The sequence below is a fragment of the Labeo rohita genome, chromosome 7 (genome assembly GCF_022985175.1).
Source record: "Labeo rohita strain BAU-BD-2019 chromosome 7, IGBB_LRoh.1.0, whole genome shotgun sequence".
Taxonomy (NCBI): Eukaryota; Metazoa; Chordata; class Actinopteri; order Cypriniformes; family Cyprinidae; genus Labeo; species Labeo rohita.
In genome coordinates this window covers 12,230,498-12,256,368 of record NC_066875.1, presented here as the reverse complement: position 1 = coordinate 12,256,368, position 25,871 = coordinate 12,230,498, and the positions used below count along the sequence as shown (strand labels likewise).

Below are 25,871 nucleotides of genomic sequence, written 5' to 3'. Positions count from 1 at the left end.
TTCACAAAAAAAAAAAAAAAAAAAAAAAGTGAGTGAGGGACATTCTGCCAATGGAATGAATTGATCAGAGTTTGATTAGGACTGTATTCCTTGGCACTGAAACATGGTATTCTGTATGTTCTCTTTCATCTCTGCCTGTAGCATGTGCGATATTGCAGCTTTAACCCATGAGATAGCCACTGCAAGAAAAACACATTCACATCATCATTAGAAACAGACAGCTTTACAGAAACACTGCTAAGAAACAATGCTGCAATCTCCCTGGAATACACTGCTGGTGACAATAATAATATTAATAATAATAATAATAATAATAATAATAATGATGCAGAATGAGTAGGTGTGTCCAAACCTTGGCCTGGTATATAATACAATGTTTAAAAAGCTTATGTAAAGTTCAGTGACTTACGGTAGTTTCATTCTCATGAAGACTCTAGCCATAAAAAAGCTCAGCAGCACACTGACAAAGCCGATGAAGAGTAGGAGGAAACGGTTGAGCTTGGGAATGTTGGGCGCATTAGAGCGATCCAGAATTATGAAGCCAAGGCCTCCCATGGTGAAGAGAAAGCTGGAGGCCAACCCCTCCATGATGTACTGCCCATTCACCCTTTAAAAGAGAACACAATAAATCAGCACTACACTTTAACGTTACACTTTGGAGAGGTTGATTCAATAAACGTGACTTTATACGATATATCAGATATATTTTAAGATATTATTTTACAAGTGAAACCCTAGTCACAGTGAGATGCCTCAAGTGCACCTAAAGCGCCACCAGCTGGCTGATTTTATGATGATCAGCAGTATCAAACCCTTTACCTGTACGCTAGAAAAGCCACTGGCCTCTGATGCCCGTGTTCATCTGTCATTGATCCGACACTCGGAGGTTCAACGATCACATCATATATAATGCCTAAAGACATCAAAAGATTATAACAGTGCTATGATCACAGTACGGTTCAATCGTTCAGAGATGAATAATGTCGCACTTAAAGGCCTTAATTTAGCTATTTACATGAAATAATAATAATCAACTTCCGTTCCATTCTAACTTATGTAATTTGTCACTGTTAGGAGCAGAAGAGTAAGCAATGTCTGCAGTGTGCAATACAATTTGAGAGTTATGAATGATAACAGCACTGTCAGAGAAAGCACGCTAAAAACTCGCAAGATTACTTAACAGAACACTAACGTTAAAGCATGCATCTTCTTTAAACTGTAATACACAAAGATTATACTGCAAATGTTCAACAGTAAATAAAAGATTACGCAGTTCTGCACACACACAACAGGACAAGGGTTAGCTGAATGCTAATTTAGCCTGAGATGGCTTTAAAATTCTTACCACCAGTAATGAGAAAATATGAAACAATCACGACAGCATATACAGTCATTGCAGAAGGCATATGTAGCCATGACGGTTTTTTAAGTTTGATGTTCGGACATTCCAGTACAGTAAACGGTAAGCTGAAGAGAGTCTCCATAGTTGAGTGCTATATTCCTGTGGCTACCCGGCTAATGCATACGTAACATGGTCCGTAGAGCGACGTGTACAGGAAGAGACTAGAGAGAGTTAGAGAGAGTGCTTGGTACATTCGACATAATGTTTTTTTTTTTTTCTTCTCTCTTCTCAGTTTCAACAAAAATACAGTATTAAAGAACTAAAACAAGTGGGGGGAAATCACAGAGTTTATTTATTTATTTATTTATTTTAAGTTAGGCTATGATATGTGATAAGCCGATACAAATACAAATACAGCTGGTTTGAATTTAACATATCTTGCTTTCAGAATGTGCTATTTACCCATCATACAATAAATATAACGACATTATCTCTAATTTCCAGAAACAGTAGCCTGTTGGTAAACACAAGAAAAAAATACAACATTTTGTTTGATAATAATAATAATAATAATAATAATAATAATAATAATAAATTAAAATATTGTTTTTTAACGGCGGCTGGCAACCAATTTTTTTTTTTTTTTTAATTTTTCAAAAATCATGTTTTTTAAGATTATTTTATCATGTTTTTATTTATATGTCAGTTAGCTGTATTTTTGTGTTGTTTTTACTGAATCAGAATAACCCAACTGCAGTTTGATTGAGATTAATTGGAATGCAAAATGAAAAAACGTGATTTTTGAAAACTGTTAAAAATGTTAAAATGTTATCTGTTTTTGCAAATAAACTCTTCATTTTACAATTTTGTTAACAGGGTTTTTGAGGCAGAACCATACGACACAACCATAATCAAACAAAGACCGGATCTGTGCTACATAAATTTTTAATGAAGAAAAACTTGCTCCCCATTCCACTCCACTTACACATCTCATGATCAGGCCCGGATTAAGAATTCAGAGGCCCCTGGGCACAATGTCTTGTCTCACTTCTAGAACAACCCCCTTCCTAGAGAAAATGAAAATAAAAAAAATTAAAAAAAATTCCTTCCCCCCTTTCCAGAGAGCCCCGTTATCTGCAAACAGAGACCTGCCTATTTCTAGCTTTACTTGATTAAAATCATCATTGATCATTATAGAAAAAATTATTGACATTACAATCTCTTGTGGAGTTCCATTTTCTATCTGGAATGTATTTGACACTTCATTCCTTATTCTTACCTGGATACTTCTGTTTGCCATATAATCTTTTATCCAGTTGTATATTCTTCCGCCTGTATTTATCATTTTTAAATTTATCAAAAGTCCCTCTCTCCAAATCATATCATAAGTCTTCTCGACATCCAGAAATACAGCTATTACTAATTCCTTATTTATCTGCACTTTTCCAAGTTCATTGTCTAAACATACAATAGGATCCATGGTTCCTCTTCCTTTCCTAAAACCACTTTGATATTTTGCTACTATTCCTCTTTTTCCAATAAATATGTCAACTGTTTCTGTAATCATCCTTTCCATAATTTTACAAACATTCAATGTAAGAGCTGTTGGTCTAATTAGAGGGTTTTGAAGGGTCTTTTCCTTGCTTTCTTATAGGTATTTTTATCGCTTCTGTCCAAGCTTTCGGAAGTCTTCCTTCCTCCCATACTCTGTTATAATAATTCTTTTTTAATTATTTGAGTTACAAATAGCTCTCCTCAATTAATCTATATTGAATGTGGAGTTAATTGGCTGGTCTTCCATTCTCCCACTCCTTTCCAGCTCTTCTATACTTTGTCTCTTTATTATTATTATTTTTCTCCTCCTCCTTCCTTCCTCATTGAAGTTCTGACCACAAACTTCCTAAATAAGGACTCCAAAACAAATGAAAAAATGTATCTGTATTTAGGTCTAGACCACAAAATGTAGCACATTTTGTATATTAAGATCACAATTAAATCTGTTTACAAGGATATAGTTGCTAGGGTAATATTTATAAATAGGTTTGAAAGAAACTTATTTTATTTGTTATTAAATATTTACAAGGTAATTCTCAAATCGTATTATATCAGACTATCAACACAGCTATTCCAGAATGATATAACAGGAGGACTAGAGACAACACCCCTTTGAAAAAGAGCTGTGTTTGCTGTGTTCAATAAAGGAAAAGCAAATACTACCAACTGTAGTCTCAGCAGGATACAAACACTGCAGAGAAGATTGGGGTGGATGCACACATAATAAAATGAGAAGCATCCAATCTGTCAAAGGTAGATTAGGGCAGAGCTGGGCAACTTCGGTCCTGGAGGGCCACTGTTTTGCAGAGTTTAGCTCCAACCCTAATCAAACACACCTAAACAAGCTAATCAGTAGGCTTGTTTGAGATGAGCAAAATCTACACAGAATTGATCACCGGTGATCTGGTCTGGCAGGGAGTGAATAACCAGCGCTCTCTCCATCCTCAATACCATGACTGAAGTGAGTGCCTTGAGCAAGGCACCGAACCCCCCACCGAATCCCCGGGTGTGTGTTCACTGCTGTGTGTGTGCACTTGGATGGGTTAAATGCAGAGCACAAATTCCGATCATACTTGGGTCACCATACTTGGGCGCAGTTGCCCTCCACCAAAAAGCATGATGGGAAATGAATGGCCGATGACAGCTTAATACTCATTGGTTCAAACAACTGTAATGCATTTTCTTCTAAAATGTTTTGTTCTGACACATGAAAAATCTGATTTCATGTGATTATGTGTTTAAATTATGCATGAATATTCCCAAACACTATGACAGTGTGATCTCTGTGTGAGATATATGATTGTTGTCATACAGAACTGTCCGTATTTCAGGCGAGTCTAGGCGCATCTCAAACGAGCCTAATATCTTCAAGATCACTAAAATGCTACAGGCAGGTGTGCTTGATTAGAGTTGGAGCTAAACTCTGCAGGACAGTGGCTCTCCACGACCGAATATGGCCAGCCCTTGATTAGGGTGTCCTTCTGTCATTCTGCTTCTGAAACAATGAACGCGTCCTATTTTGTCGTTGACGTATTTGATCTCTTTGGCTTGCCGTAGTAGGGACAATAACGTCATTTAGCGTGGTCCCGCCCAGTTCTTAATGGTCGTGTTCCAATACATGCAACACGCTCGAGGCCTCGTATTTTCGTGCACTTAATTGCAGATATATAAACACACAGAACAGACATTCGTCAATCTGAATGACGCCTTCGCCATTTTGCTTTAGCCTATCAACTGTAGATATAAATCAGGACAACACAAAGGCACAAGAGTGTACTAACAAACTTTTGTCACTTAGCCACGGCATGGACGTTGTCAACTCGCGCAAACAATTTGGCGGTTAACGTTAGAAGGAAGTTGCCGTGTTGTTAAACACAAGTATACAGTTTTCAGCGTGTTTATGAGCCTGTCGCATCTAGGCCAAGCGTAAAAACTATTGGTATGGTGTTTTCGGGTTATTATTAATAGCTTGCAAACTGTTCAGTAAGTCGTTGAGTCGTATTTGTCGTATGATCCCGAAGCGCCTGCTGCTCTATTATGCGAGATGTCTAAATTACAGAAAACAAACGGTAAATACTTATGGTGGTGTCTTCTGTGCCTTGAATTCAGACCGGATACAGTTACTAAAAACATCAAACATCTGAATCTAGGAATGTAAGTATAATCATTTTTTTTCCTCCTAACTGAATAGCTTCTTCATTAGCTCGCATTCGTCTAGCCTTTACAGGGGCATTTATAGTGTAGTACTTAAATGTAGCCTACATAAGTATGTCACATACTTATAGCATTATAATTTGTTTCTTAATTACACTGATTCACCAGCAATTTTTCTTGCTTTCAACAAGTTTCCATTTCTGAGTGTGGTGTCTTGATCAAACTACAGATCATACAGTTGTGCCAACTTTTTCCTCATTAGCTACAAAACTTTGGGAGTAATAAGGATAATATATTTCATATTATCATTAATAATAATACTATTTTAATAATAACGTTATATAGAGATAGACAGATAGATAGATAGATAGATAGATAGATAGATATTACATTTTAACTTAAAAATACTCGCAGCATTATTTTACACCAGTCAGGGCTAATTTAAGAACAGCTATTTAAAAAAATATATATAGTTGTATGCATTAATTTGTGTGCCAGAAATGTAAAAACAAAAGAATATCATAAACCGCACTTTTTAAATAATAAAAAAAGAAGACAGTTTGAAAGCAGCAAGGCAGGGTAAATAATAGATAATAAATAGAAACAAAAGCACAAAGCAAGTGTCAGCTGGTCAGAGGTAGACTGTCTTGAAGACATTCAGTTTTCTGGACATAGTAGCACATTACAGTGAATCTTTATTAAAAGTCTATATTTTTAGTGTGTGAGTTAATTTTAGTCATTCATCATTAATTGAACACATGTTCTTGTATTCTGTGTGGAATATGTTTCTGGTAAAAATGAAAATTCTCTCATCATTTTACTTGCCCTCATGCTGTCTGAAGTATACTGAAGTATGTATATGGCCAGATAGCTGTACCTTTAATTGAATAAAAATTTCAACCATAATTTCAAATTTTACATTTTAATAATTAATAAACATTTGGGTTTTCATTCAGTTAATTGATTTAATGGCAGAATATGCATGCATGCCTTAAAAAAAACAGTCATTAACGGTATATGTCGCACAGGTATATTTGTAGCAATAGCCAAAAATACATTGTATGGGTCAAAATTATCGATTTTTATTTTATGCCAGAAATCATTAGGATATTAAGTAAAGATCATGTTCCATGAAGATATTTTGTAAATTTCCTACGTAAGTGTATCAAAATGTAATTTTTGATTAGTAACATGCATTGCTAAGAACTTCATTTGGACAACTTTAAAGGTGATTTTCTCAGTAGTTTTATTATTATTATTATTTTTTTTTTGCACCCTCAGATTTTCAAATTGTTGTATCTCGGCCAAATATTGTCCTGTAAAATTATACATCAATGGAAAGATTATTTATTCAGCTTTCAGATTTCTGGTTCTGGTTTTGTGGTCCTGGGTCATAATAGTAATAATGATAATGATGATGATGATAATAATGATAATAATGATTGATTTTATTGATATATATATATTTTTTTAATTTTTTTTTTTTTTTTTTTTACAGAAACATGTTTGATAAGCCAAACAAAGAGGCATTCTACATTGTCATCCACTTTTTATTTAATAAACTGAATCCAACTCGTGCCCAAGATGTCTTCAGGTAGTCCTTTACAGTCCTTTTTTTTTTTTGTGATCTGGTTTGTGGATTTAAAAGTCTTATTGTTTTTATAGACATTGCTGGCCAATTTGGGATCATAAAGGTGATGCTGAGTTTCGTAAGGTGGCTTTTGCGTGGCTCCAAGAGATAGCGGTATGTGCATTTGCTGTTTAATGTGTAATTTTCTGTTAGTACTGTGCCTGTTGCATTGCTAGAGAATGTTAAGGTAAAAAGAAGTATTAAAATATACCTTTTATATAAAATAATGTTTTTTGTTTGTTTGTTTGTTATATATATATATATTTAGAACGAAGAAGGTAATGCTTTTCCTAAGGTGGCTGCATCACATTTACTCTCTGCCTTCGGACCAAGATTTATCAATTTAATGCTCCATTTATCTAAACACGTCATGCTGAAAACACTGAAGACATTTTCCTCAGGTATGCAATTGTTTTCCTAAACATTACTAAAAAAAAAAAAAAATCTCAAAAACTTTTGAAACTTTGCACACAGCAGTCTGCAGTTAGGGCTCTACAGCAGTGGTTCTCAACCACATTCCTGGAGGCCCCCAAAAATGCACATTTTGCATCTCTCCTTTGTCTCACACACCTATTTCAGGTGTTGGAGTCTCTTTTAATGAGTTGAGAATCTGAATCAGGTGTGTTTGATTAAGGAGACATGGAAAACATGCAGTGTTGGGGGGGTATCTATAAGGTATCTATAACATGTGTTTCCTGTGCAGAAGTGTTGCTTATTAAAAAACAATGACAAATTTATTTATAATAATAATAATATAATAATTTATTTATAATAGTAATATTTTATCAATTTAAAAACAAGATTTGTTGACCAAAGTGCTGAACAAAATAATAACTATAAAATGTCATACAACACAACAAAACTAATCAACAAAACATAAAGGCCACTAATGATTAAAAGCTAAATTGAAAAAAAAGATCTTTTTGACTTAAAAGCATGTACAATTGAAACAGTTCTGACATCAATAGACAGGTTATTCCACATCTTTGAAGTGCAGCCACTGCAAAGGCATGGTCACCTCTAGATTTCAGGTGAGTTCTAGAGACTGTTAATAGTACTACATGTGTCTGGTGTTATTAATAAGCTTAAAGACAAACCATATGCAAATTCTCAAATCAACACCATTGCTAAACATTTTCTCCTTAAAACAGCTGTGTACCAGAGACAGTCTCAAACACGCTTTGAAACTGCTGCTGTTTCCTACCATCACAAACTTGTAACCAATCCCGGAGAGGCAGGGACTAGTTAGCACATCTACGTTTACTAAATGAGATAAGGGTGTAGAGTTTCAAGTAATTTGAAGGAATAAAGAAATTAATTGTATGGGAAAACATTTAAATGTCATTTTATTTTATTATAGAGGAGTTTTAAGGAATAAAATGAGTGACTGCAGGGGACTTTAAATATTTCTTAACTTAATTCTGTTATGAATAATAGAAGTCAATCTAATAAGCTGATTTATTATCAGTGTCGTAGACCGTTTCTGCTCAGTATATTTTTAGAACCTGTGATACTTTTTTTTCAGGATTCTTTGATGAATTACATTTAAAAAGAACAGCATTTAGTCAAAATAGAAATATTTTAAAATAGAACGCTTTGGCACAACAGGAATTAATAACATTTTACAATATATTCACACAGAAAACAGTTGCAGATTATAATATTTTATAATATTACTGTTTTTAGTGTATTTTTGATAAAAAAAAAAATGCATCCTTGATGAGCATAAGGGACTTCTCTTAAAAAAAGTAAAAATTTTGCTGATCGCTGATTACTTTTGAACAGTACTGTATCATTAAGTAATTCCCACTTGCTTCAAACAGTCCATCATTGTTCCTATGGCACAAGCACTCTTCTTCGTGACCATTTGTTTGTGCGGTTAAAAACTAGCCTAGAACGCCATCTGCTGTTAAAACTAAGCTCAGAATTGATTCCATAGAGAATTACGATGCATTCGGAAAATCACAGAATCAATCAATGATTTGATTTATTGCCCTGCATCTGGTCACGTTAATGATATCTGAATGATGATGTCTGAAATGCATTCAAATCATTTTAGGTGGCTTTCTTTTTCCAGGCGTATTGCTCAGTATTTTCAATATAACCATCATTTCATCATCAGTGTAGTGGTGGCTTTGTGCAAGGCAGGGTGCAGGAAGGGTTAGGACCACCATGGATGTTGGATGTTGGATGTTGGTAGCAGCAACACCAGTGGTGCAGCTTGTGATGCTGTGTCTTAGACCATTGTAATGCATGCAAAATTTACATGCTAAATGCTGTAACACAAGTAACTTTCTTAATTCTAATGAATTGTTCATGGGCTATACAGCATATTAGTTACTAAGCTAAAAGCAACAGAAATGCACAGAGTACGGTACATGATAAGAGGGAGAGAGGCTGGCTATGCAGCATACATGGGAATAATTTACTTTTTAATAGAGTTTTGTATTTTCCCTGATTGGTCTGAATAACTCTTCTGCTTTGTGCTGCCTGCTCAGTCTTGTCCTTCGGCACATTGTCCTATCCGCAAATTTTGTTTTATTTTTTAACTGCATGAGAAAGCTCTCCAGAAAACCAGACAAGTATTTATTCTGGTTTTATTTATCACTTTTTCAAAGGTTTTTTTTTTTTTTTTTCCCTCGCTCTGTGAAAGTTTGCCCTTAGCAGAAAGCTCCATACTGTGCTCCGCCATCTTACTTTTGCAGATTGCTGTGGGAGGTCACTTTCACAGTATCCTTATAAATGCGGGGAGGGCCAACACTTTTAAAAGGAGGGGCTCACTTATAATATGCTGCCTTGCATATTGTCAAGCTTTTTTTGTATAATTTGGGGCTCAAATTGTCATGTTGAGAGTATTCTAAATGATGTAACTGGGTTTGTATTTATCACATTAACAATTAGATGACACTTGGGTCCCTGAGGCTGCTGCAGTGCCAGCGAGTTCAAAGGAGCTGGAGATTAAAAGATTTCACCTGGTGAAAAGACAATTCCAGAGAGTGACTCTAGAGCAGGACTTTCTCATTCAAGACTACCAAAAAAGAGCTAAGTGAGTGGCTTCAATCCTTCTTTTTTTTTTTTTTTTTTTTTTTTTTTTTTTTTTAACTGTTTTAGAGGTACTGTAGATCTTTTGAATCACTGCATCACATTACAGAAAGTATCTTATATTTACACCATCTATTTACTTCCCTTTCATAGGTTCACTCAATACTGCATCAGTAACTGACAATATGGGAACAGCCTCATGTGTAGCAATTGTCTGAAGCCCATATAGAAACATGGCAATTAATTGGCTGATGGTACTGATGCCACCTCTCAAGGCATTATGTCATCAGGCTTCAAATTACTTACTGTTCAGGAAGCAATTTTTGTCACTCTGTAGGGGCTTTTCAGTGATATGGTCAATACTGTTAGGAATGTTCCATATGGTGAAGCAGCATGGGCTGTACGGTTAATAAAAATAAAAATAAATTAAACTATTTTATTGATAAACCACAGGACAGCTTTGACAAGTTTCCATGCTCCTGAATATTTCTGTGATTGCGATCTGTATGTTATGTGCAGGCTGCTGTCTGTATGTGTGTTCGTGTTACAGTGTAGGCAACACATTAGTGAAAATTTGCATTATATTTCTCAGCATATTTTTTCTTTCCATTTTCTGAAATAACTAAAACAAACAGAATTACTATAGTAGAGGGACACTACATGAACTGGTAATTCACACACACAATTTCTTTCTCGCTAATTCAAATACACATTCAAATACATGTAATCTTACTGTGCTACTTTGTGTATCTGATTTAGAAAGAGCAGAAATCAATATATATCGGCCTGCAGATAAAACAACTAATGAAAATGAATTGTTGTTATTCTTTAAAACAAAATAAGCAAAAAGCAACAATGACAGCTTTAATGGTGATTTCAGTGTTGATAACCATGGCATTTTTGCATAAGTTTTGCATATTTTATGTCATGCATTAAATATTTTTTAATACAGGCAGTTTCTCATCAAAGTCTTAGAATTCATGGCATAAGAACATCTTTATATAACACCAATGACACAGCACCTCGAGGGGCTTGATTTTGCTTGTTTCTATATGGACTTCAGACAATTGTCACACCTGGGGGTGTTCCTATAATGTCAGCTACTATTGCAGCTTCTCATTCTCTACCAGAGTTACATAACTATGCATTTATTTTGTTTTTTTTACTTTCAGAGGTTTGGAGGGGTCTTTGAGGGACCTTGATGCAGAGGATGCCAAATATGATCACTTGCTTAGGTAAATCTCTGAAATATTTTATTTGACAGCTCTGTTAAAGTAAATTGAAATTGCACAGATTATTGGTATAATTTTCATTTCACTTAAAACAGTGTTTCTTTTTTGTAGAGAACATGACAGTAACACAGATTTGAAGGAAGACATTCTTGCAAAAAACCGAAAGGTTTTCACCACATGTTCACTTTTCAGTTTTTCTATAATTTATAATTATTTTCTATAATCATACCCAATTGATACTTTTTTTTTTTGGCAATTTACGCTTTTAGGTGCGAGGCCTTTGGACTGAGACAGACAAAGTTTTATCCACACTTGAAGTGGATCGAAAAGTGGTGGAGAGTGTGATCCATAGACAGGTAGACCAGTACATCTTGGGCGGACAGGACTTGAGCGTGAAGATACCTGCGGTTCTGCATGAGAGGATGGAGCGGCTATCCCACCAGGTGAGAGCTATAGGCAGAAAGGGTAAAGAAAAATTTGTAACATGTTAGAAATGGTGTGTGTTTATTTTTATGTAACATCTATTTAATAGGTCAATATGTTATTTTGGTAACTTCTGAACTACTTCTTGAAACCTCTAATAGTGAGTTCTGTCTGTGTCCATAGTCCAGTGTTGGTAGCTTGTATGAGGGAGGGCAGCCTGTCCTTGTCCGTTTGCTGGAGCTTCTAAATGAGGGATTACACATCCTAAGTGAGGAGAGAGAGAAATTTGTTGGTCCCAGTGTACAGCTTCAACACCAAGACCTCCAAGAGCATGCCTTGCTCTTTAGTCGCTCAAAAGAAAACCTCAAGCTTATAAGGTACCATAAATGTGATCTTAAACATTAAATTTTATCTTTTACATTTAGAATTTTTAAGGGGACAAGTGTTATTTAATAAAGTCACAAGACTAAATGAAAAACAAACAAACAGAAAAACTCACGGGGCCCATTTCAGTACAGAGGTTCAGCCAGCTCCAAATTAAACTGGAACTCTTGAGTTCACTTACCCTGAGATGAGAAACTCTGAGTTTTTGGGTTTCAGAACAGCTGAACATGCTAAATGTTGAATGCTGAAACTTGTGCACCAAGACTATTAAAAAGCCAAGATCAGCTCTGAAATTACGATTCACCATGGTAAGAGCACCCAACAAATAAAAGTCTGCCTACTTCCGAGTCACTGTGCAAGATTAATTCTTAATCACTGTTATAAAATATCAGAGGTGAAAACTGGCAGAACGGTGAGTTATTGAACTAATATTAATTTTCATGGTATCCCACAGGCTCAAAAAAGTAGCAGCAGCTAAAAGTTATAATTATAAAAAAAAAAAAAAAAAAATTTTAAAACATAAGATTAGGTAAAGCTTTAAAGGAGAAGTTTACTTCCAGAACAAAATTTACAGATAATTTGCTCACCTCCTTGTCATCCAAGATGTTCATGTCTTTTTTTCTTCAGTCGTAAAAAAATTGTTTCTTAAGGAGAACATTTCAGGAATGTTCTCCATATAGTGGACTTCTATGGTGCCTGTGAAAACTTCCAAAATGCAGTTTAAATGCAGCTTCAAAGGGCTCCAACTGAACCCAGCCGAGGAAGAAGGGTCTTATCAAGCAAAACAACAATCAGTTATTTTCTATTAAAAAAAATAAAATAAAAAAAAATAATAACAATTTTATATACTTTTTAACCTCAAATGCTTGTGTTGTCTAGCTCTGCCATGTGCATGTGTACTCTGTGTAATCAAGATCAATACAGTAAGAGTAGGTCAAAAAACACCCATCTCATTTTCTCCAACTTCAAAATCGTTCTACATCGCTGCAGAAGTACCTACCCAGTGTTTACAAAGTGAACATGCAAAGAAGGTCAAATGTCTTTTACAAAAAAGGTAAAACAGCATCTTGGATGACAAGGGGGTGAGTAAATTATTGGTACATTTTTGTTCTGGAAGTGAATTTCCCCTTTAAGCATAAATTCATGGTTGTAGGATACATGACTTTACAGACATTTGACATTAAATAAATGTCATTCAGTGTCTATTTCACTGTGCAGCAGCTTTTTCCAAAGAGTCTAATGCTCTTTTCACATAATTAAACATTCTCTAGTCCAACCGGTTACATTTCTTAATTAGGGTAATGACATTAACATATGACTTCTACTTAGCCAACAGCAAAAATGTAGAGGCTCCCAAAACTGGGGGAGAACCTGTACCAGCATCACTGAGAGATGAAATGTATATAGCTAAATATAGAGATTAATATAGGACCTCCTAATGACATACAGTAATCTGCGATGATGGGAATATGCGTGTCATAAATGTATATCAGGAAATCGTAAGGGAAATTCTAATTATTAGGTCAGTTCCAGAGGTCACAGCAAGATGTTATCAAGTGAATGTCATTTATCAGATTAGCCTCATTTAAACCAATTTCTACACCACTGATCTGCAATCCTGGTTTGTGCCCAGGAAACAACACACAAATTATCAGAAAGCGTCAGAGTGAGGCACACTTTCCTTACCGCTCTGGTCTTACCCTGATTTTTATATAAATATGCATGTGGATATGGCTAAAACAAAATTACAAAAAATCCTCTCCTGACATAAATGTAACTCCCTATGAACTAATGCAGCCTCCTCACCTACATGATACTGGATAAAAGGATGTTTTTTTCTTTTTTTTTTTTTTTTTCCCCACTTTGACAGTATCTGCATGATGGAAATGTGTAACAAATTAATGTACTTGCACTGCAATAAATGTTTTTTCTTACTTCGTATTTTTTATGTTGTTTCCAGTCAAAATATCTCAAGATTCTTAAATCAAGATGCATTTTCTACATAAAAGTGACATAAGTTATTTAGTCTTGTTTTCTGAGGAAAATAATAATAATTTTGAGTGTTGTTCTTTGCAAATTATCTGCCAATGGAGTAAGAAAAACAAATCTTTTTTCTTTTTGCATCAAGATTATTTTTCTAACCCCATTGGAGGATCATTTTACTTGTTTTTACTTGGCAAAATGCTGCTTGATTTAATCATTTTTAGGTATTTGTACTTGAAATAAGACAAGCATATTTGCAGCGTTAATGATTAAGTGAATAAATTGAGGTATTTTAACATTATTTCTGCTTTAAAAAGGAGAAGAAAACTAAAAGAAACTCTGGACTTAATAAAGAAAATCTGCTTCTGAACTGGGGTGTGTTTTCCAAAAGCATCATTAGCTAAGTATGGTCGTTAGTTCCACTGAAACGGGCTTGACTTACCCTGCTTTCTCAGGTTTGACATACCTCACATTCTGAAACAGAAAACCCAGATTTTCCCTCATTTCAGGGTTTACACATTCAGAGTTTTCACTTAACCTTCTTTCTGAAATGGGCCTCTGGTTATTTCATCATCAAAACTAATTGGAGATTTAAAAATCTTTGTCATTTGTGAGTTGAGACTCTGATGATTGATCAGCATCTGATTTAATTCATGTGTTGGCAATTTAAATCTTTGACCACACCCTCTTGGTTCACAGTCACCTGAAGTATAAAGGCATGCAAAGCAGTGAAGGGACACAATGAATATGGCGACTTATACTTGTGTTTTACCTTTGAGTACAATATTACAGTGTTTTAGTTTAAAAATTAAAAAACTCAAGTGTTCAGAAGAGATGATTTGTGGTATATTTTTATTTTTTTCCAGGCGAAAACTAGTCAAAGAGAATGCGGTAGAGATGAAGGTCTCTGTTAGGAGGCTGGAGGAGGACTGGGAGAATAAGTGGGCAGAGTATTTGAAACAAACACCTGTAATCTCTTATCCTAAAGAGGATCCTGTAAGTGGAGTCAAAACTACTTTTGTTTGGTATTAAAATAATAGTTTAACCATTAAATGAATATTCTGTCATCATTTACTTACCCTGAAGTTGTTCCAAACCTGTATGAATTTCTTTCTTTTGCTGAAGTGAACACAGAAGATGTTTTGAAGAATATGCATAACCAAACAGTTTATGGTAGTCATTGACTTTCATAATATGGAAAAAAGTATTATGAAAGTCAGTGGCTACTGTCACCTGAAAGTCATTCATACAGGCCTTAGGGTGAGTAAATGATGATGGCATTTTCATTTTTTGGTGAACTATCCCTTAAACCAGTGGTTCTCAACTCCAGTCCTTGGGGCCCGATGCTCTGCAAAATGTGATCTCTTTTTTTTTTTTTTTGTTTAAAATCTATTGTCTTTTATTTAGCTATCAAGGTTATTTAGGCTTTTTTAGCCATACAGGTCACTTTGTCTACTCTGAAACATTGCAGTGTCCAGATTATATAAAAAGGCAGTATCCATATAGAAGTTACACATTAAGTTTGGTGCATCTTTGTTAATGTTCTGATTTTGTTTGTATATATTAATCTTCTCTCTGTAACATTTAACAGGTTTTTGACTTTGTCTCCCCAATGGCTCCTCTCTCATTTGAGCCAGCTTCTAAGGCTAGCTTTGAGGCTAGTATCATCTTACAATATCCATATAAACTACCTGGTAAGTTAGCAGCTATATAAAATTGCATTTTGTAAACTTTCTTTTGTAAATATGGTGTAATTTTTCTTTTTTTCTCCCTCACTTTTGAGAACTGCTAGAGCAGCCTTCGCAAAGAAAAGCAGAGATGAAGGCAGACATCCATTTGGAACCAGTAGTCCACCTGGAGCCAGAAACGAAAACGTACGGCACAATTTGAGTTTTTAAATGGTGAAAGTCTGGGAGGTTTCCTGGAATTCTTCATTTTCATGGAAATGAATAAAAGGATGTAACTTTATAATATAACTTTACAATATCTCAACAGCATTTTGGAGGCAGATGATTATAAGGGGTTCTTGCTGTCCTCTGACAGCTACTTTTCTCCAAAACCAGTGACTTGTGACCCACCTCCATGTGAAACTCCCTTGATGTACCCAGTTAAAATGAAGTCTGTGACTCATACACCCAGTCCAGTACAGGTTTTGTATTGCTGAACTCTATACTTTCCTGCTTGTACCTCTTAATATATTAGTCCCATGGATGCTGGCACAATCATTTTATTTCAGTTTGTCAGTCTTAGAGGGGGGAAATAAGTATGTGTAAATGGGTAGCAAAATCATGGGGTATTCCAGAAAGCAGGTTCTGTAACATCTAGGTAAGTGTATGGATAAGAGAAACAATAACTTCAATTTTTGATTCCAAAACAGGAGCGTTAGTAACTTATTCTTAGTTCATAGGTTATGTTTCAGGGTTAGTTTACTTCAGAGGTATTCGGCGCATACACTTTACTTGATGAAACTTTTAGCATATTTAATGGATGGTTAGTGATATGCCCCAAGAATATCCATTACTATTTAACAAGTAGTAGTAGTAGTATAAGGTACTTCTTGGCCTCTGTTTCCATGGTAATTCCTTCAGCACCCAGTTGAAAATGTGTGTTTGCTGTGAACTTGCCCTGAGTTGTCTTAAGTTACTGCTTGTTGTGTTTTGAGGGTTTGTGATGTTAAATTAACCCTGCTTTCTGGAATAACTCCTGAAGTTCATGCAAATAACAGAAGATATGCTTTCCATTTTTATTTATTTTTTTTCCCTTTTCTCTCTGTATAGGCTTCCCACAGTAGAAATTTGCACTCAAAAACAAAGGCCTCTGTCCTTAAGAACAAGACTGAAATTCTACATTTGGAGTGTGACAACTTAGCAAATCAAGTATGTATGTTATGCATGTATACCACAGATTAAACTTGCTGTGGTTGTAGTTTGTGTTTTGTACAATTTGCTCTGGGAAACTGATACATGGGCAGTCCTGAGCAGTGCTCTACCCATCACAAGTTTTCCCTATATCAAATCTGCTCTCTGATGACCGGTGCGAATTGAGAGAAATCGCCACGGACAGATACGGGGCAGACAATTCAGTGTTAGAGGTTGTACAAATGCATATGTAATGTTAAAAGGTTAATTTGCTTTTTGGTTTTCAGTTTGCAGAGGCAGTGATCATGAGTCCAGTCAATGGAAAGAATGATGTGGACCTGGGACAGTTATTAGGTGTCATATCTGATCCCTTTTCAGCAAGGAAACAGCTGTGCCGCACCCCTGAGAGTCTAAGTATAGTCTTGTGATGACATCAGCACATTAGCATTTGAGTTATAAATGTTTAGGTCACTCTTGATTGGAAGTGTTTTTTTGTGAATCTCAAACGTGTTTTTTAAATAAATGTAAACTTTCCCTAGTTAAGGATGTGAGAAGTTCGTGGAGAAAAGCCGTGGAGGAAGGCATGGCTGAGAAGAAACAAGCTACTTGGAATCGGCAAGACAGCCTTTCTTGGCTCAAGACGCCCATGGCTGAGGTGAACAGCCCTTGCACCAGACCAAGTCCAGAGCCTTCCCTTTTATTATCAGCTACTCTGGCCCATTGCACTCCTCCTCCTGTCCAACAGGGGTCATCCCTCCACTCAACTTTGTCATGGGACTCCTCACAACTGGAGGCTTTTAACAGCCAAAGGTCAAGTGATGTTATTAAATTCAGCATTGCTCAGGAAGAGCTCCCAGACCTTTTTGAGGATGACTTGTCATTTAACAGTGATGGCTCAGCAGAGATCCATAGTAACAAAGAGCGAGGGGAAGAACTTATGCTGTCACCTGCTGAATCATATCCTCTTAAAGGAGAAACTTCCTCACTGACAGCACAGGTGTGCTTTGAGGCCTCTTCAGATAAATCTCCTTTCAACGACTCCAGTATTAAAAAGTCCCCAGTACATTCAAGGAAGAGTCAAGGTTTGAGCCAGTGGACTGCTGATGAGAGGCTTTTCTCTCTTGATTTGGACAAACTTGAGAGTTTTTCCCCTCCTCCTCCTGCAGACAAACTCACTCTGCCCAGTTTGGTGAATTTGACTCTTGATGAATACTAACATGACTTAAACTTTTTTTTTTTTTTTTTTTTACATACTAGTATGATGCAAAATGTGTTTGCCAAATGAATTTAACTTGCAGCATGATGTGCTTTTGGTCAGCCTAATCAGAATGTTAAACAATTTTAATGCCACTCATTTTGTCTGAACCATGTGAATTCTTATGACATCTATACTAAACTTTTGTATGTACAAACTAATTGTTAGGGGTAAATACTGGCCAGAAATGTTGTTTGTGTTCATGTTTTGTAATAAAGAGTATTTTTTTTTTATTTGCAAACCCTCATTTTTCTTTTGACTACTTTTGACTTTTGCAAATGTACAATCCAGAACCATAAACATTGCTATACTGAGAAAAAGCATAATTGTATGTGTTGTGGGTTGATAAAAAGCAAACCAACCACCTGTTAAACGTGATGCGCACTACTCTGTAGATATGAGGCGTTCTATGATGTGCAGAGAGAGAGAGAGGAAATGTGGAGCATCGAGTCATTCATGGGCGGGTCCATCCGCCTCTAGCAGTCAGTCCGAGAAACCCGAGAGCGTACCAAAGTAACAAAACACAAACATGGCGCCTACTTACTGCCATACAGACTAGCGCTGGACCGAAACAAAGTTTCCAGGAATAAAACCAACGCACTTGCACTGAGTGGACGTTTATTCTTTTTCGAGACGAAGTGGACAGCTTGAAAGTTGCAACTGGCCTACATGTCAACGTGTTTTCCTACAAGGCTTTGAACAGCTGGTATGTATTGCTGCGTTTGAAGTTGCTTAATGTAGACGAACGATTTGAGTTACTGCATTTTTTTCGGGTTGGTCGTCTCGGAATGAGTCGTAATGTGATATTTTCAAAGTGGTTCTCTTAAAGGCGTATTTATTGCCACGAGCTAGTCGACATTTGCTGTTAAAACACGAATTGTCGTTTGCTTTCTGTTGCCACGGAAAGTAAGTGTGCTGTGGTCGAGTTGTGTGAAGTTGCTCGATCTCGTGAAGATGCAACAGATGCAACGAAGCTCGTTCGCAGGCCACGTTAGGACAGATACTGGCTGTGTGTCAAAATCTAGTGTGCTGTATATCTAGACAACATTTGGGGATAAAAGTACGCGCATATGAAGATGTTGTTCGCTAGTTTTTGGATTAGCTACGGTGACTGAAATAAAGCTTTTAGGTGCTGTAGGGTGTGCCTGCATGCAGGTAAACCTCACTAATATCAGACATCCGCCTGTTTGAAGTTAGATGACAAAGAGAACTTACTGGTTACCTATGTGTGTATATATATATAGAGAGAGAGAGAGGAGTAAAAAAAAAAAGTGCCAACTACAGGTCATTGCAGTGACTAAAACAGAACCTAATAAAATATGTCCAAGCATATTTAAAATGTACTATCAGTTATCTGGGGCATTTGTAACGCTTTTAGCGTTTTTTGCCCTTGGTAATGTGCACAATGTTTGTTGGTATTGGTGTGGTCATAGGTGCTCTCATATGATTTGCCATTCAGTCCTCTGTAGGAGTAGAATGCATTGTTAATGTAGCATGCGCGTAGAAAAATGCCTGTCAGTAATTATATGTAAAAGCAGATATTATTAAAGGTAATGTAACATTTCAAAACGGGTAGAAATTTGTTTATTAGGTTTATTTACAGAAAATGTAGGTCTCAGAACCCTTTGATATTTATATGCATATGGGTGCTTGAGATGTCAAGCAGTGGTGTCAGTGTGACAGTGTGAATAATACATGCACTGCAAAAATGGTGACCAGTTACAACATCTGAAATGTACATTTGTCTTCTGTATACATAAATACATGTATTTGAACCTTTTTGTATGAAAGAAAAGTACATGTCAATGTTATTTGCCAATAGACCATATGCTAATTCAAAGAAATAAGTTTGTTGTTATGATACTTTTATTGTGGTTAGAGAGAGTGAGACAGACATGCTTGTATGAAAAACCTTTTGAAGGCCAGATGTCACTGACCGGTTAACATTTAGGTGACTGATCAATAGATAGGTAGTGACCTTGACATTGTCTAGATTTACCCTGTGTCTGTGCAGTGGGCCTTTCTGCATTATACTGAATTATGATCACTAGGTTGAAGGTTTTGTGTGCGTCTCTGTTTGTGTGCATGTCCGCTGACCTTGTGCCTTATTACATTTACTCTGCTGCACTTCAAGGTTGCGTCAGGTGACTATGCGATCATAAAAGGAGCCGTACTCAGGAGTGGCTTAAAGGTAACCGTGAGGCATTGTGGGTATGACAAAAGGCAGGCCATGTGGCAAGAGGGCAGGGCTGCTCAAATGAAAGGGAAATCCAAAACCACATAATACTGTTGCTGTGCTCACTCTCCCTCTAGCTTGAAAACGTTTATGTAGTGTTTGAGAAGTGGAATCAATTGTCATGTGGCTGAGTTGTGTGTGTGGGGGTTTTGTTTTGTTTTTGTTTTTTTTTTTAAGTAAAAAAAGAAAACAAAAAAACAAGTCTGGATCCTATTTCACTCCAAAATGTACTCTTCATTACGATAACCAAGACTGTAATATAATAATATGAAGCCTGCTATTTATTATTAATTTGTGTGACGTTATTTTTATGGCAGTTAAGGACAATTCACACTAAGCAGTAAATTATCTTTACTGTAATATAGATTTACAATGTACACTTAAAATGGTCTTGTCCTGACATACATACAAAGGGCATTAAAAGTCACACTCCTTTGTTCCACCTTTAATGTAATACTGAATCCAACAAAAATCCAAAATTCATTCACTTGACAAATAGAAACAAAAAATTAGAAAAAGGAAAAAAAAAATATAAATAAATAAATAAATAGAAATTAAAAAAAACCTAGTTGCATTAGTGTCCACACCCTTTTGTAATAGGGCATGTTACTCTTCTTTGGAATTAACTAATGACATTGCAACTTTTACTGAAAAGTAATTATAATCCTCCTGTCATCATTTAAGTGATGTTGATTAACCCTGAATAAAAACAGATGGGTAATTCCGTGTCAACTCAACCAGAGGTCCGCAGCTCAAATTTTTTATTTTGCTTATATTTTTATGATCTAAAGAAAGATTCACCTGAAATTTTCACTTGAGATTCACAGCCAAATCACAGGGGGTTAAAATTACTTCAAAATGATAGCAGCAGGGTAATGTTATTTTTGTATAGAGATTGCTAGGTCTGTTAGTAAAATCTGTTGAATTTAACAGTATTTGTTGGATTATATGCCAATGGTGACCATTAAAAAATGGGGAAACAGCACTTTTTAGTTTTTTTTCTCTCTAAAGTTTGCATGCCTGTAACTCAAAAAGTATTATAGATATCTTGATGTCATTTTAGATATTTTACCTTTTTTTACCCATTTTCAAGGCCTTACATCATTCGGTCCCAGAGGTATGGCAATCTCAGTGATGCTTTGTCTCCAGATTGTTGAATATTACGCATTTTTCAGTGGTTGATACTAATTTAAAGAACAATGTCTGAACAGTAAATAATGTTGGAATTTGAATTTTATCTTGTTTCTCTCCATCAAAACAATATTCATAGAACATACCTGTCTGAGTGCTAAAAATGCACTGAAATGGTTACCTTGCAGTTTCAGGGATTTGGAAAAAGGGATTTTGTTCATTAACAGCTTCTGAAGCTACCAAGAGTTGAAACTTTGAGTACTGCAACATGTTTGAATCAAACCTCACAGGGAAAACTGGTTGTTTTTGCCACACACATATTGCATTTACATCAATAAACCAAGATTTGCTTCACCTGGTTTAATTATTAAAATTAGAGGATTAATTATTCTTTTTTTATTGGTATTAAAGAAGAAGTCCACTTTCAGTCGTAAAGAAATTGTGTTTTTTGAGGAAAACATTTCAGGATTTTTCTCCAAATAATGGACCGATATGGTGCCCCAAGTTTGAACTTCCAAAATGCAGTATAAATGCGGCTTCATACGATCCCAAATGCGGTTGTAAACGATCCCAGCCGAGGAAGAAGGGTCTTATCTAGCGCAATGATCGGTTAATTTAATTAAAAAATACAATTTAAATACTTTTTAATCTTAAACGCTCGTCTTGTCTTGCTCTCCCTGAACTCTGTGTATTGTGGCTCAAGACAGTTAGGGTATATTGAACAGTTAGGGTATATTGAACATTTAATATTTTGCCTTTCATCACTATACATGTCTATCCTCTTCAGAAAAAAATATTGGCAAAATCCAAAATTTGAGCCAGGGAAGTTCTGGAAATTTGGTTGATTTGACACGGAGTGATCCAGATGTTTCTTAAGGATTTCTTTTGCATTTTCTTCGTAGCATCTATTGCTGAAACCATGACCTGTGAATAGTTTGCTAAAGATTATCTCATTAGCCCTTTTGGTATTAAGATACATTTTGAGTGATCCGATCACAAGCGGTCAGCCCAACATCTGGTTTAATGTGTGTTTTAAATGAGTCTGCTGTGACCACTTGGATTTTAAATTAGATCTAGACCCTCTCTCCTTATTTTATCACACTCTACATCTGTGGTTTTCAGTCCTGGTCATGGGGACCCACTGCTCTGCACATTTTGTATGTCTCACTTATCTGATACACTCAGCTGAGTTCATGGAACCGACGCCTATTGAGCTGGTGATCTGAATCAGGTGCGTTAATAAGGGAGACAAAATATGCAATCCTGATACCAAAAATTTGGAGTACCAGCTGATACCAATCTGATACCAGCACTTTTTTTGTCCCTATATCAATGTAGAATTACTATAATTCTAAGTGTGCACTGATAATCATTCTTTATGTAGTAAACACAATCTACTAAATTCAGACTACTTAATTTTCATACATTTATATATGAGTCATTCTATATTTATTTACAATTCATGTAGGGCTGCACGATAAATCACATGCAATTGTGTGGCTCTGTGTATTAATTGCCTCTCCAGCTGAACGCACGTGATGGAGATTTACTACTAATCAAAGTACTGGCTTTACTGACTAAACACACCTGACAGTCGCATTCGATTTATCGTGCAGCCCTAATTTCATGTCAGCCAAAAAGTCAGGAAATCACTATTCTTTTTTTTGATAAATAAGCTAGGTGGTTGAATAATATATCTCCTTAATGTGCTAAATTAATTATTTGGCAAGCTTAAGCTCTAATGACTTTTTAAATATGTTAATGAAAATTGATTTATTATTTTGTCAACTGTGTTACGGACAAATGCTGTTTTAAAATGAAACATGAATGAAGTACCACTAGGGTGACCACCAGTCCCGCTTTGCGTTGTACTGCACAGCATTTTCACCCCTTGTCCCGCGTGTGGGATATTGAGAAAATGTCCCACAGTTTCATCAGTCTGTTGGTTTTTATTGATCATATTAAGAAAACGTCCATGCATTCTTTTGCCTTTTTAAGAAAGCTTTTCATTTATACTTTTTGCAGCATAGTTTCTGCGCAAAGGATTTGCAGACCTCAACAAGTAATCTAGCACCACCGACGGAAATGGTCGAGTGCACACATAAAGGATATTCTCCATTCATTTTAACCAATTCTAAAAAAAAACGATGCAGCTTTCAGGGGTGACTTTTTTCTTATTTTAGTAGTTCATTTGAGGCGGTTTCTATGGCGTTATTTTAATGACAAGTGTCTAGAGCACATTATTGTAATGCGGGGCGCAACACAAATCTTCTCTTGCAGGTGGATTTTCTTTACTCTCATAAAAAGACACGCTTTCTCTCGCTTGCATGTGTGCACTTAGAAACACAGGTCAGCGCATATGACAATGGATGTGATCAGTATTTACATACCATAACAGCAGAAAATGTATCAGTCTCACACGTGTCCTGCAAAATCACATCTATATCTCACCATCTTTATCCAAGACTTCCATCTCTAGAGATATCCCCATGTTTTTTTCTTACAGTTTAGTTCACATTTAAAAGATTTATGACATAAAAATCCACACAAAGCACAGTTGACAAGAGTAACACAGTTGACATGACACATTAGAAGAAAAAGAGAACTTTCTGTAAGATGATAACTTTTTATCTTTACCTTTTCAGCTTTTTTATCAGTCATGACCAAGCAGAAATAGATATTTCTATAATATTAATATTAATATTAAGTAATAATGTAAAATCTATAATATTATATAGATTTAAGTCAATCATGAGGAATTTATAACCTTTATTACCTTTGACAAATGTGAATATAATGTGTATATAATATTATGGATATGATTTCATAGAAAGTTTATCCATTGTAATGTAAATCATGGTTATAGGCAATTCAAATATAATTTCTGTGTAATGACAATAGTTTGTGAGTATTTTTTTTTAATCAAATTGCAAACATTGTCAACCGTATTAATCCTTGTCAGCTGTGTTACCTTTGATGGGTAACACAGTTGACAGGTAACACAGTTGACATTTCAGCCATTTTAGGGCCTTGTGCAAACTGCTGACCATGGACTAGTTAGTACATTACCTTGATTAACTTATGTTTTTATATTATTTCTCTACATATTTATAAATATAACATGTGATGCAAGTTCACCAGAACATGTTGATAACACAGTTGATAATCAATTAATCTACTCTATGTACAGACAATAAATAAAAATAATAATATAGATAAATAAAAAAAATAATAATAATTAGATAAATAGATAAATTATTGAAGAGGAGAAGTTATGACTTACCACACTGTCTTTAAATTTCCCTCCAAATAAGAAAATTATATCACCTGATGTTGGACATGTGACTTTGGAATAAACTGTTTCTGATTTTTCGGACATACACAAAATGAATGATTTAGCATAGATGCATGAGCAAAATATTTTTTCTCATAATTTAATGATCATTTTGGACAAATATTAGTAAGAAATATATACAGAAACATGTATTTTATAGCTAATCTGAAGAGCAAAACCTCACATTTACCAAATCAGACAGCACAAAAACATCAAATTCCAGTATAGAATATACCATTTTTGCAAGATGAAAGATGGGTATCTGTTGGATTTTTGTATTAAATGAACTAGAAATGTCACCTGATATAAAATTGATCATTGCTTTAAGTGAAAAGTTATTGAAAAATTTGTAAAATTTATATGAATGTATGTATGTATGTGTGTGTAAATATATTTATATATTGTCCCTGACATGTACCCCTAATTATAGATTGACTCATATTTATATATGGAACAAACTATTACAGGAAAATCTAAACATTTAAAATCAAAAGACAGTGAGGCAACATCATAGGACAGAACAAGATAGACTGTGAATAATCTTTCATTGTGCAAAAGTGTTATAATATAAAAGGCTCCAAAAAAGAGTGACACGAAATGTTTATGCACATCTTGCACCGTAGAGTCATAGTGTGCAGGCCTTCGAAAAATAAAAGTTTAAATGATATATCCATAGTGTATTATATCTATGCAGGTCTACCAGCCAGAAGAAGGGTACAAAAGTATTTTCAAAACATTAAGTTTATCATGGTCTTCACTCTACTTCATGGCACATGAAAAGAGACTTGTCCAATCTAGGGGTGTGCAATATATCATCTGCGATAATATCGTAATTAATGTTTTAATGATGTTCAGTTTGACATTATCGAGTATTTTGCAAAAAACATTCAAAACACCTACTGAGTGCGGTGCACCTGAAGTCTAGACTAGTGCCCGTACGCATTAACAGTGCGTTCTTTCACTGCATGATTCAGTCTATTAAAATACATTTAGAATGATCACAAATTCAAGACATGGGAACAGAAAATGTATAGATTTATTCCACTTCATATAGTTCAATATCACATGAAGCGTGCCGTTTTCTTTTCCAGTAAATTACCATTTATTGCAAATGTGATATTGATTTTTACAACAGTTCAAGAGACAAGAATTAAGATACTTACGTTTTAGACACCGTATTGCCTGTTTTTGCTCTATTTCGCTAACAAAAATCATTCCAAACACAGCCACAGCAGTGTTTTGCGTCTCTGAGCAACATGGTGGTGTTTAGTTCCTGAATGATTAAATGATTCGGTTCAATCGCATTGACTCAC

The 25,871-nt window shown here is 35.4% G+C and overlaps 3 protein-coding genes, 1 long non-coding RNA gene and 1 other non-coding gene across 5 annotated transcripts in view; 3 read left to right on the top strand and 2 right to left on the bottom strand.

Annotated features, from left to right (window-relative positions):
• Positions 1-6: 6 nt before the first annotated feature.
• Positions 7-1,542, bottom strand: ostc (oligosaccharyltransferase complex subunit). The gene is made up of 4 exons (XM_051113665.1): positions 1,346-1,542; positions 820-913; positions 410-607; positions 7-179 (listed from the first exon to the last, which is right to left on the bottom strand). The coding sequence occupies exons 1-4, from the start codon at positions 1,482-1,484 to the stop codon at positions 161-163; spliced, it is 450 nt and encodes a 149-aa protein (XP_050969622.1). The 5' UTR covers positions 1,485-1,542; the 3' UTR covers positions 7-160.
• Positions 1,543-4,513: 2,971 nt separating this feature from the next.
• haus6 (HAUS augmin-like complex, subunit 6) lies at positions 4,514-18,124 on the top strand. The gene is made up of 16 exons (XM_051113862.1): positions 4,514-5,050; positions 6,549-6,644; positions 6,716-6,794; positions 6,949-7,081; positions 9,582-9,726; positions 10,895-10,957; positions 11,066-11,120; positions 11,224-11,397; positions 11,561-11,754; positions 14,611-14,740; positions 15,336-15,438; positions 15,528-15,618; positions 15,740-15,893; positions 16,522-16,620; positions 16,890-17,016; positions 17,142-18,124. Exons 1-16 carry the CDS (start codon positions 4,941-4,943, stop codon positions 17,816-17,818), a joined length of 2,430 nt encoding a protein of 809 aa, XP_050969819.1. The 5' UTR covers positions 4,514-4,940; the 3' UTR covers positions 17,819-18,124.
• LOC127167683 (uncharacterized) lies at positions 11,275-14,415 on the bottom strand. Its single transcript, XR_007828004.1, has 3 exons — positions 14,211-14,415; positions 11,530-11,641; positions 11,275-11,404 (listed from the first exon to the last, which is right to left on the bottom strand). It is a non-coding gene; the product is annotated as an uncharacterized LOC127167683 (long non-coding RNA).
• On the top strand, positions 16,694-16,824 carry LOC127169047 (small Cajal body-specific RNA 8). Its single transcript, XR_007828187.1, has one exon. It is a non-coding gene; the product is annotated as a small Cajal body-specific RNA 8 (non-coding RNA).
• Positions 18,125-18,324: 200 nt separating the features above from the next.
• Positions 18,325-25,871, top strand: part of dennd4c (DENN/MADD domain containing 4C) — an 83,227-nt gene continuing 75,680 nt past the window's right edge. The window contains 1 exon segment of the mRNA XM_051113861.1: positions 18,325-18,563. The gene's annotated coding sequence lies outside the window, so the exon portion shown is untranslated.